Below are 12,600 nucleotides of genomic sequence, written 5' to 3' on the forward strand. Positions count from 1 at the left end.
GAGATTTGAATTGTCAATTTAGAGGTTAGTGAAGATGGAAACACTTCATAATTTATGTGCACAATATGAACAATAAAGTTTATTAGTTCATACTAAGTTATTGAATAGTAGTGGCAAGCTCTAGCCTTTTATTTTTCAAGCACAAATATTATGCACAGATGCATAATAAAATTATAAGAGTGCCTCCATGAAGGTATGAGGTAGCTGGGGGACTGGAGGGTAAGACTTGCTTTTCACCGTATGCCTTTTTAGTTTTGAATTTTGTATCATTGCACATGTTACTTATTAAAGAATAGCTAATAATAAATAACCTTTCTTTAGACTTGTAATAAGAAATCTGATTATTGTCATTATCTTGTTGACCTAGGTAAAGGACATGGCTTGTCTATCACACCTCTGCCAGCTGGTCATATGATAGGTGGAACAATATGGAAAATAGTCAAAGATGGAGAAGAAGAAATTGTTTATGCAGTTGACTTCAACCACAAGAGGGAGATGTAGGTATATCAAGATAAAAGCTAATGGAAATGTAGCTGGTCTTGCTTCATTGTTTGGAGGGAAATTTAAAAACAAAGTTTTCTTTAAACTAGAAATCTAGAGCAATTTAAAAGTACCAAATAGTGAATGTTTTCAAAGTTACTTAAATTATTTGCATTGTAAGGAAAAAGGTTAAATATGAGATAAAAGATATTGTTTTGAAATTTACATGCAGATATCTACTCTATAAAATAAGTATCTCTCTGGAGATGTTGCATAGGAGATTAATTTTTATACAACAAATTATATTTTATATTTTCTTGACTTGCTATTTAGAGGAACTTTGCAGGTGGTTTTTTTTTTATTTTTGATAAAATTCATTAATACTATCTAATATAATGATTTAAAGTCAACCTCCTAAAAAAAATAAAAAAATAAAAAAATAAATAAAGTCAACCTCCTTTAGAAGAGTCGGTAGCGTATACCTTCTCCAGCAGATCTTCCTGACCCAGGAATCGAACTGGAGTCTCCTGCATTGCAGGCAGATTCTTTACCAACTAAGCTATCAGGGAAGTCAACTGAAAAGGGGACACAATAGTTTCATTTTAAAACTTCATTTTGTACTTACAGCATTTCTATAAGATTGTTTTGGTTTCTTTTGTAATTTTTTTACATTAAGTACATAACTATTTTATATTAGATTATAGTATCCTTAAGATCTTTTGTATCATATTAAGAAACATTTAAGACTAATATGTTGAATTTTAGGCTCTTGTAATTACAGGTTAATGAGAAAAAAATGGGTATTTGAGTGAATGATATTTGAATATTTTTGGAAAAACCTCAGTTTATGTCTTTTTTTTATCACTTATCACTTAATAAGATAAATTTCAGGTGGATTAGAATGAAATAGAAAAGGAAATAATACTGGTGAGTCTGATCTCTTGATTTGGAAAAGACTTTGGTAAGCAGAAAGGAAATGGACCAAATTATAAAGGAAGACTCTGCTACATTTGATTACATATATGTTCAAAATGTCTGAAACAATAAACTAAGTCAGGGCTTCCCTGGTGGCCCAGTGTAAAGAATCCGCTTGCCAGTTAGGAGACATGGGTTCAATCCCTGATGTGGGAAGATTCCACAGGCCACAGAGCAGCTAAGCCCGTGCACCATAACTATTGAGCCTGTGCTCTAGAGCCCAGGAGCTGCAACTACTGAGCCCATTTCTCGCAACTACTGAGCTTATGTGCCGTAGAGCCGTAGAGCTTATGTGCTGCTCCGCAGCAGAGAGAAGTCATAGCAATGAGAAGCCTGTGTACCACAATTAGAGAGTAACCCCCACTCCCCGCAACTAGAGGAAGAAAGCCCGTGCAACAATAAAGACCCAGCAGAGCCAAAAATAAATAAATAAAAAATTAAAAAAAGAAGTAAAAGACTATAAACTGGGGAAAATATTTCCATAAAGTTGATCAAAGACTTATTTATAAGACAAGGTATTAATCAATCAGAAAGATACCAGTTGCAAAATGGACATAAGTTATAAAGTCAAAAAAGAGAAAATTTAAATGATAATGATTTTTTAAAATTAAATACCATTAAAATTGCTTTTAAATGGTAGTGTTCTTCTGGGAATTATTTAGTGAGTTGGTCATTGTTTCTGGTTGAACCTTTCTGGAAAAGGGAGAGCTTTCTCAAAAGGGTCAAACCTTTCTGGAAAGCCATTTAGCAATATTGTATATTTTAGTAAAAACATTTCTAGGAATGTGTCCTAAAGAAACAATTAGAAATGCAACAGAAGCTTTTTGCAAAAGTTTTCTTTGAAAGATTATTTATAATGACAAAAAAAAGTAACCTAAATATCAATAAAGGGAAATGACCAAATATTTATTGTACAAATACACAGAAAGCTTTTATAATTGTTAAAAATTAGATTTGGAAAATGATTTTAATGTCATGGGAGAAAACTAGGGTATAAACTGAGTATATAATCATCTACATGAGATACCACTTTAATAAAATACATACACAGATATATGCATAGAGAAATATGTACTTAGAAGGATATACAACAAAATACTATGGTGATTATCTTTGGGTGATGGTACTTTGGAAGAGCTTAGCTTTCCTTTTTTGAATTTACTAGATTTTCTCATCAGTGAGCGTGTATACTGTTATAGTTAGAAGAGGAAAAAAGCCTTATAAAAAGAAGGGTTTTGTGTTTGGTGTTTTTTTGGTAAGAAAAGCTGTTGTTTATTTGAAGTGATACAAAGTATTCCTGTTCTTCAACTTCCTTATAGCCACTTAAATGGATGTTCCCTGGAAATGCTAAGCAGACCCTCCTTACTTATCACAGACTCATTTAATGCTACCTATGTGCAGCCCAGGAGAAAACAAAGAGACGAGCAGCTTCTGAGTATGTATTGCTTATGGTCCTTTCTACAGAGCTGTGGAGGTGCATGGTTGTATGAACGACGGCTTGACATTTTTCTTGTCATAAGAGATTGGCTAACTCTAGTGTTTTTAAAAGAATATTATGTAACCGTATCAATATTTTTACAAAAAGATGCTTTTGTTGGTTTGAATTTAACTTTTGTGGAATAGGTATAAAAGTTGGTTTCTTCCTGTTATTCAGCACATAGCTAGCTTTCCTTGGCCTCATTGAACATCAGACAACATATTTTGATGTCTAGCGAACATCACAGCATATAAAGATCTCATATAAATACTAGAAAAACATTTATACTCAGAAAAATGAAGGAGGTAAATGAGGGTGTGCCTAGTCTGCTGACTTTGGTGTTTGGGTGTTTTATACTCTAATACAGTAGTCTTGGTTCTAAAGAGATGCATCCAGGCCATCCCTGGTTGCTTCTCCTCTGGCTTGAGCCCTTTTATCTTTTATTCTGTTTTTGTAAGCTGCATTGGAATTCAACAGGGTAAATCGGATTCCAATTTCAACATGATTGAAGCTACCACCTTCATTTATGTACTTAAAAAGTATGACATATATACTATGTTACTCTAAGACGATTTTCAATTCTTGGATTTTTGTTGTTGTTTATTTTTGCTAGAGTTTGATTTGACTAAATATTTCCAAGCAGATTTTCATCTAGAAAGTCTTTTATATAAGAAGGAATGTTAATTTATTTATCTTTTATTCTATAGGCATACGTACATATAAAGCATGTATGTATTAAAGTATAAGTGTGTGTGTATAAATTTGGGAATTATGTTTTGTAATGAAATTCATGGAGTGAGAGGTGAGGTGAGGCAGGTGAGACCAGAGTGACCTGGAAATACAAAGCTGATTGTGTTTGGCTTGTTAGCCCAATTTTCCCAATATATTATACAAATGTCATTTTCTGTGTGTACTATGGGTGGAAAGGGTTAGAAGCCATGATTTATAATTTTTCAATTAAAAAAAATAGTTAATGGCATTGTTATAAACCATAGTCTTAATAGTGAAAACATGAAGATAAAAGTTATCTTTAATCTTATAGCAAGATATTGTTATGTTCTATTGGGATTTTACATTCTTATTTTCTAGCAAATGTCCTGGAAACACTTCGAGGTGATGGAAACGTATTAATAGCAGTGGACACTGCAGGCAGAGTTCTGGAGCTTGCTCAACTCCTTGATCAGATTTGGAGAACTAAAGATGCTGGACTGGGTGTTTACTCATTGGCACTCCTCAATAATGTCAGTTATAATGTGGTGGAGTTTTCTAAGTCCCAGGTTTGTTTTCATGTTATGTGTAATAAAGAAGTTTGCTACAGAAATTGGACTTATGGAAAACAGTATCTTAAATGCTCTTTGAATTTTCTTTTTCTGTCGAGGTTGATGATAATAATAATGATGATATAAACTAAAAATCAACCACTTACTGTTATGTATTCTTTACATGTATTATTTCACTTACTTCCTAAATATCCTATGAAGTAGGTTCTGTTTTTGTTCCCCTTTTACAGATTGGGTAGGTTGCTTCTCTAATGCTTAGTATCACAATCTGTAAAATAGGGATAGAAATAGAACCCACCTCTTAGGATATAAATGTTAGAATTCATTTTTCTCTTCCTTTTGAATAAGCTCATTTTCTTGAAATAGCCATGTCTGGGGTAAGATATTCATTTAGGACTTATATGCTACCTTCTGAATAAGATTTAAGGTGACATAACTGAAACGTGATGTAAAATTACAGATTTTTAGGGATGAACATTTGACTGAGAAGATTTGTTGGGGAATAGAAACAGAAAATAAGCTACTTGTCAGCATGGTACAAATTTAAGCAACCATTGGTGGAAAAAAGACTTAAGTTGGAGCTTGAACTCCTGAACTATTGTAGAATACATTCAAGTTATAATGCAGTATTTTCTAATTATTGCCATCTTTTCCTCCCATTATTAGGTAGAATGGATGAGTGATAAGTTGATGAGGTGTTTTGAAGACAAAAGAAATAATCCATTTCAGTTTCGTCATCTCTCTCTATGTCATGGTCTTTCTGACTTGGCTCGAGTACCTAGCCCTAAAGTTGTACTTGCCAGCCAACCTGACCTGGAATGTGGATTTTCAAGGGATCTCTTTATTCAGTGGTGCCAGGACCCTAAAAACTCGATCATTCTAACTTACAGAACTACTCCTGGGACTTTAGCACGTTTCCTAATTGATAATCCTTCTGAAAAAGTTACAGAAATAGAGGTAAGTGCTTGTGTGTGAACCTTATCTTGAAATTGTTTGGGGGATATGTTATGCATGATGTTTATAACAGTCAGTGACCAAAAATAAAACTTCAAGTTGTTTCAGGATTTTTATCAGGCTGATAGTAGAGGGGCTTTAACAGCACACGTTTCAGAGCTCCTTAGTTGGAAGTTCTCAGTATCGAACCCTTCCATGGTACCCTCTGGAACCATACACAGAGAGTGTGCATATATACTGTATTCTCATTCACTCTTTGAAAAATTCCTTTCACATTTTCCCCATGATTGAAATCTGGCTATTTCCTAAGATTTCTTTTTCCAGTAGCCTTCTCTTTCATGCTTTGTGTATTTGAGTGGCATAGGTGTCCTTGTTCTGCATTGTAGCTTTCAAGCTATTTCTCTTCCCTCTGTAGTTCATGCCATCAGACTTGAAAATAAGCCGACCTCGTCTTGTTTCAGACACTTACTATTCTCTTAGTCATTCTCTGTCGTTCATTGGTGACTTTAGACCCTGGTTCACAGCCTTCCTGTCCACTTATACTCAGGACTTCATTCGTGATGACTTTAGCATCCATATGTATGATTTACCCAGTTCCTTGGCCCTCTCAGTTCCTTGACATTTTATTTCTTTTCTTTTTAAAATTAGTAACAGTTTAGGGATTGGGGGCAGGAGGAGAAGGGGATGACAGAGGATGAGATGGTTGGATGGCATCACTGACTCGATGGACATGAGTTTGAGTAAACTCTGGGAGTTGGTAATGGACAGGGGGGCCTGGTGTGCTGTGATTCATGGGGTCACAAAGGGTCGGACATGACTGAGCGACTGAACTGAACTGAGCAGTTTATTATTTATATCTTTGTGATCCTATGGACTAGCCCGCCAGGCTCCTCTCTCTATGGGATTTCCCAGGCAAGAACACTAGAGTGGATTGCTGTTTCCTCCTCCAGGGGATCTTCCTGACCCAGGGATTGAACCCACATCTCCTCTGTCTCCTACATTAGTGGACGGATTCTTTACCACTGAGCCACCTGGGAAGCCCCAACACTTTATTTCTTAATTTTTTTTCTTCTACTCCATGTCAGCCATCCCTTCCCACGATCGTGCTGTCCACTCCCATGGGCATACCTTTAACCTTGTTACGATCTTCAGATCTCTCCGTCAAGCAGACCACTCTGGTTTCATAGCCGATTTTCTCTGCTACTCCCATGCCAACAATGCTTTGGTCCTGCAGGGACTTTGAATTCATGAACCTCATCACTTCTACTTAATCATCACTGCTGTATCTTCTGGTCAATGGTCCAGCATTATTTTGCAGACACCTTTCTTTTTATTTATTTATTTGAAGTATAGTGTGATTTACAATGAATGATTCAAAGTGATTCAGTTTTACATATGTATACGTATATTTTTTTCTCAGATTGTTTTCCGTTATAGATTGTTATAAGATGTTCAGACAGATATTGTTACAAGATATTTAACTCTTTTACCCTTCTTTCTGTTTATTGTACTTGCCTAGCAGACTCTAGTTAAACCATTTCCTTAGTTCGTGCCTGTACACAAGCAGTCTGATATTACTTGAGTTAAATACACTGTGTGGACAGATTTCCCTTCGCATTATTGACCTCACATCTCAGACAGGCACCCAACACCAGCACTCCACATTCTGTGGGATAGTGTTTTTCCCATTCTTCAGGAAGACGGTACCTGCTTTCTCCACAAATATCTTACAGCCCATCTCAGCCCTCACTTGTAGCACGTGACCTTGTTTCAAACTTAACTGAGAAGTAGAAGCAGTCAGGGAGGAATTCTCTTACCTTCTGATCACTAAATAGCCTAATCTGTCTTGCATCCACACTGCGGCCTTATCTCCTGGTACAGGAGCAACATTTAGCCAGATGATCCAGAAGCCGAGAGATCATTTTGCTTAGTAACCAACACATCAAATCTGCCAATTTTTCAAAACTAGTATCATTTGTTAGGCTTCCCACGTAGCTCTAGTGGTAAAGAATCCACTTACCAATGCAGGAGATGCAAGAGATGCTGATTTGATTCCTGGAGAAGGAAGTGACAACCCACTCCAGTATTCTTGCCTGGAAAATTCCATGGACAGAGGACCCTGGTGGGCTACAGTCCATGGGGCCATAAAGAGTTGGATATGACTGAAGTGAATTGATACTGAATAGTTAATAGCTGCCTTTCTTGTGCATACTTTTAGATGATTACTTTTTATTTTGTCTTCATAGCAGTGATTTTAAGGAATGTTTAGTTTGTGAAAAGCTAAATGGTAAGGGTATCTTAGTCTTTAACGCTGCTTAGCCCATGTGTGCTAAGTTGCTTCAGTTGTGTCCCTAACTCTGCTTAAAAAAATCATAAATAGTAACTAAAACCTGATATACGTTCACTATAAAAACAGGGTTGTTGAGGGAAGATTTAGAGCAGGCATATCAAAGTAAAATGCATACTATCGTTTGGGCTATTTAATAGCTTAGAAATATAAAGTTAAAATATGAAGTTCAAAACTTGAAACAGTTTCATCAGATACAAAATACTAAATTTGAAAATATGAATTACTGGAAATACAATGAAGACTGGTATGCCATTTGAGGAATTAATAAAAGACCATGAAAAGTGATTTAAGTTTGAAAAAGAAAATGACATTCTGAGCTGAAAATGTTTTAGGTTTTTAATATTTTGGTAAGTAATACTTAGGTCTAGGGTCTTTGCCCTCTCACCTTGTTAGTTATATTTCTTTTGTGGTTATCCTTTTCTCTCCGTTATCTATCACCTCTTTCCTTTGTCACATCCAAAGTAATTTTTACTGTTCCTTGTCCCCCAAACTTGTTCTTTTCTGAGTCTTCCTCATCTCATGGAATACCAGCACTTTCCACATACCTACTCAAGCTCTAAGTATAGATAATTTTAAAACATACATTGACATATAATACATACATGTAATACATACATATAATATACAGTTTGTATATTGTAAGCAAACAGCATGATAAATTTTCACAGATTGAACACACCTCTCTAGCTTATACTCAGGTCAGAAGTAAACTAATTCTCCCAGATGCCCCCTTCCTTATCCTCCCTATCTTTCCAAGGGTAACCACTTTTCAGACTTCCAATGCACAGACTATTAAAATTTATTTTCATTTCCTTACTTTTCTCTCCTTGTGTGTGTGTTAGTCACTGTGTTTGTGTGTGTGTGTGCTTCGTGGTGTCTGACTCTTTGCGACCCGTTAGACTGTAGCCTGCCAGGCTCCTCTGTTTATGAAATTTTCCAGGCAAGAATACTGGAGTGGGTTGTCATTTCCTCCTCCAATGGATCTTCTTGACCCAAGGGTGGAACCTGTGTTTCTTGAGTCTCCTGCATTGGCAGGCGGTTTCTTTACCGCTGGCGCCACCTGGGAATTTTCTCTCATTACCCATATCCAATCCAGGAGCAATTCCTATTGACTTGACTTCCAGACATATCCTAAATCTGTCTGCTTTTCTCCAGCTCCACTCCTGTCATCCTGGCCCATGGTAAGGGTCTTGCCTGCGCTGTGCAGTGGCTTCCTAATTGATTTCACTGTTTTTACTTTTATGCTCATTTAATGCTCTGGAGAAGGCAATGGCACCCCACTCCAGTACTCTTGCCTGGAAAATTGCATGGACGGAGGAGCCTGGTAGGCTGCAGTCCATGGGGTTGCGAAGAGTCGGACACGACTGAGCGACTTCACTTTCACTTTTCACTTTCATGCATTGGAGAAGGAAATGGCAACCCACTCCAGTGTTCTTGCCTGGAGAATCCCAGGGACGGCGGAGCCTGGTGGGCTGCCGTCTATGGGTTCGCACAGAGTCAGACACGACTGAAGTGACTTAGCAGAAGCAATGCTTTATTCTTGTAGCACCCAAAGACATGTCTTTTCCTTTCTCTCTGTCTCTGTCTCTCTTGTTTTATTGTTTTAAGACCATATAACATGAAATTTACCATCTGAACCATTTTTAAGAGTCCAGCACAGCAATGTTAACTGTGTGAATACTGGTGTGCAACAGACCTCTAAAACTTTTCAACTTGTAAAACCCAAGCTCTGTAATCATTGAACAACCCCCAAAGGCATCTTTAAAAAATTTATCATTTCATGTCACTCCCTTGCTTGAACCCTTTGGAGAGTTCCTTCTCTTTGAAAAAAATTCAGACTCCTTTCCCAGGGTTTCAAGGTCCCACTGACCTGATCTCCATCCACTTTTCTGACCGTATCTCATTCTGCTTTCTTTCTGCTCCACACTGCTTCACTGCGTCAGGGGCTCCTTCTGCCTCTCATGTTCCTTCACAGCTTTGCACCTGTTTACTCCTTTACTCAAGTCTTGGTCGAAAGGTCACCTCCTCAGGTAGGCCTTCTCTGACTACCAGTCTACTACTCAGTTGCAAACCCACCACATTGTTTTCCCTAGCTGTCATTACTATTGGTTATTTTTTCATGAGAAAGGGATCTTGTATTTTTGTATCCACTAGTACATGGAAGGTCCTCAATAAATGTGTAGGTTAAATTCATGAAACACCAGATGAGTGAATATGTAATAAACCTGACTTCTGATCATGTTAGATAAGAGTTTACTATGTATGGTTTTTTAAATCTACATTTGTCCTTCTCTAGAGTCAAATTTTATGCATTTAGAAAGAGCAAAAACAGTAAATGAATAAGGATTAACGGATTTGAGTAGATTTGATTAAGAAAAAGGAATAACTTGGAGACAATGCAGTGAAGAACTAGGAAGAAACAATCTGAGGGTTGGTTATCCTAGAAATCTGCTTTTGAATTTAGCCATTAATTTTAGCTATCTTATGTGAAATAAGATGGAAAGTAAAATTTAGCAATTGGCATAAGCTAAATCATGGGGTAAATGTTTTGTTCAGGTTTATTTGTGGTTAAGACAGACAACTGTATAAATTGCCAACTGTGTACTACAGAAAAATAATGGTACTTTTCTAAATTGAACTTATATTCAAGTATACTACTAGGCAAATGTGGGATGCCAGAGGTAACATGTAAATCACTCTTTCATTCTACATAGTAGAATCACTTGATTTTGGTTTAATTTTTTTGTTACTTTTTATTGTAAAATAATTTAAAAGTTAACAGAAAAGTTGTTAAAAATAGTATACCCAGATTTCCCAGTTGTCAGCATTTTATTGGCTTTGCCTTATAACTTCTTCATACACATATAGACACAGTGTGAGATATTGTCTTGAAAGTAAGCCGCAGATATTCCATCATTACCTCTAGACCCAGCAGTATGCATCACCTAGAAATGAGAACATGCTCCTGCAAGACTGTATATTTATGATACATCAGTTGAAATCAGGAAATAAGCACTGATATCATACTGTTGATATTAATACTATTTCATCCATTGACCCCACTTGACTCCTGGTGATTGCTCCAACAATGGCCTTTCCTTTTTGATTGGAATCCCATCCAGGAAGACACATTGCATTTGTTGTCAAGATTTGATATTTTTGAACCATGTATGTTCTAGATTTTTTTTTCTATTCACAAACAAATATCTATATGATTTTTTTTTTAAAGAAATGGGACCAAATTATCCATATATTTTTGAATAATGAAAGTTATTATTGATGAAATATATTATTAATGAAAGCTACAGATTTACCATATTCAATTCTTGGTATAATAAACTTTAAAATGTTTTTGAATAAGTGATTGAATTATTTCTAGTGATTCTTTAATGATACATTATGTATACGTACTTTGATCATTTAATCCAGTGGTTCCTAAAAGCATGGTGCAAGGACCCCTGGGGGCTACCTGAGACCCTTTTATGGGGTTCACCAGTTGTTTTTCATGGTGATACTAAGATGTTATTTGTCTTTTACTGTGCCTACGATATTGACAAGTGAAAGCAGTGGTGGATAAAGTGCTGGTGCCTTAGCATAAATCAAGTCTGTGGCACTAAGCTAGGTTAATCACTGCATTTTTCATCACCATACACTTGTCGTTCAAATAAAGTTGCAGTTAAGAATATCCTTGATGAAGCAGTAAAAGTTATTTACTTTTATTAAACTTACAAAGTTTTATTAAACTTTAATAAAGTTATAACTTTATTAAATCCTTTTGAAAAGAACTTTTTAAAATAATCTTGGTGTCAAGACGGGAAGTATACAGAAGCACTTGTGTTGCATACTAGGTTGGCCAAGAAGTTTATTTGAGTTTTTCCCTAACATCTTACAGAAAACCCAAATGACTTTTTTCGGCCAACCCAATACGATGTTTGTCTTGAAGAAATCACTTGGGTAATGGTTTGAGTTGTTGAGTTAAACTAGTTACTTTATTTCCTGGAACACCAGTTTTACTTGAAATGACATGGTTATTCAGACTTATGTATTTGGCAAATATTTTCCCAAAAAAGAATAATTGAGCTTGTGCTCTAAGGAAAACAATTGACAGCATTTCTTGCCTCAATCTGATAAAACTGAAACTTTCAAGTGAAAATTAGCATTTTGGAAAACTTAGCCTGTTACTGTCAGATTGACAACATGACTTTTCTGGTGAGATGGTGGTGTTATTTGCAAATGTTGATTTTTAAAAGTATTGTCAAATTTGTGTAATATTGTATAATTTATGAACTAATATTCATAAGTTAATGAACTTAACTGTGTGACTTAATGAACTAATCTGTATAAGTTAATGAACTAATATTTTCCAAATATCTAATGGATGAAGTTGCAAAGTAATGTACAAGTAAAAAATCCAGTCAAAATGTAAGATCAATCAGTAAATTTTAATGAGAAGGAAATGGCAACCCACTCTAGTATTCTTGTCTGGAGAATCCCATGGACGGAGGAGCCTGGTGGGCTACATACAGTCCACAGGGTCGCAAAGAGTCGGACACGACTGAGCGACTTCACTTCTTCACTTCACAGAAGTTGTGGGTATGATTAAAGATTCCACATTACAACTAGCCTTTAAGAAACTACCACTGTTTGAGTTTTAATGTAATATCAAAGAAGAATATTCATGAAAAGGCTATTTAAAAATTTTTCCAGCTATTCTTCTGTGTGAGGCTGGATTTTCTAAATATCCAAAATGATATATGGCAAGAAGCAGAATGTGAGAATCCAGCTGTCTTCTATTGAGCTAGATATTAAAGAGACTTGCAAAAATGTAAAATAATGCCATACTTTTTGCTATTTTTTTTTTTTTTTTGCTCTGGAAACTATAATCTTTTGTGAAAAATGATGTTAACATGATATGAGTAATTTTACTTTTAATGAACAGATAAATTTTTAAAAATCTCTCAGTTTTAATTTCTGATATGGTAAATACGAATAAATATACCTACAAAAAACAAAAGTTCTTCAGGGTTCTCAGTGATTTTTAGGAGTTTAAAAAGAGATAAGTGGAGAAGGAAATGGCAACCTAC

The 12,600-nt window shown here is 35.7% G+C and overlaps 1 protein-coding gene across 2 annotated transcripts in view; it reads left to right on the forward strand.

Annotated features, from left to right (window-relative positions):
- Positions 1 to 12,600, forward strand: part of CPSF2 (cleavage and polyadenylation specific factor 2) — a 35,443-nt gene that overhangs the window by 10,143 nt on the left and 12,700 nt on the right. For both annotated transcript variants that reach the window (XM_043921709.1, XM_043921710.1), the window contains exons 6-9: positions 368 to 497; positions 2,775 to 2,890; positions 4,022 to 4,209; positions 4,879 to 5,169. In XM_043921709.1, the coding sequence (XP_043777644.1) occupies positions 368 to 497; positions 2,775 to 2,890; positions 4,022 to 4,209; positions 4,879 to 5,169 (725 nt within the window). The remainder of the gene's footprint in view (positions 1 to 367; positions 498 to 2,774; positions 2,891 to 4,021; positions 4,210 to 4,878; positions 5,170 to 12,600) is intronic.

Source organism: Cervus elaphus, chromosome 13 (assembly GCF_910594005.1).
Source record: "Cervus elaphus chromosome 13, mCerEla1.1, whole genome shotgun sequence".
NCBI classification, from domain to species: domain Eukaryota; kingdom Metazoa; phylum Chordata; class Mammalia; order Artiodactyla; family Cervidae; genus Cervus; species Cervus elaphus.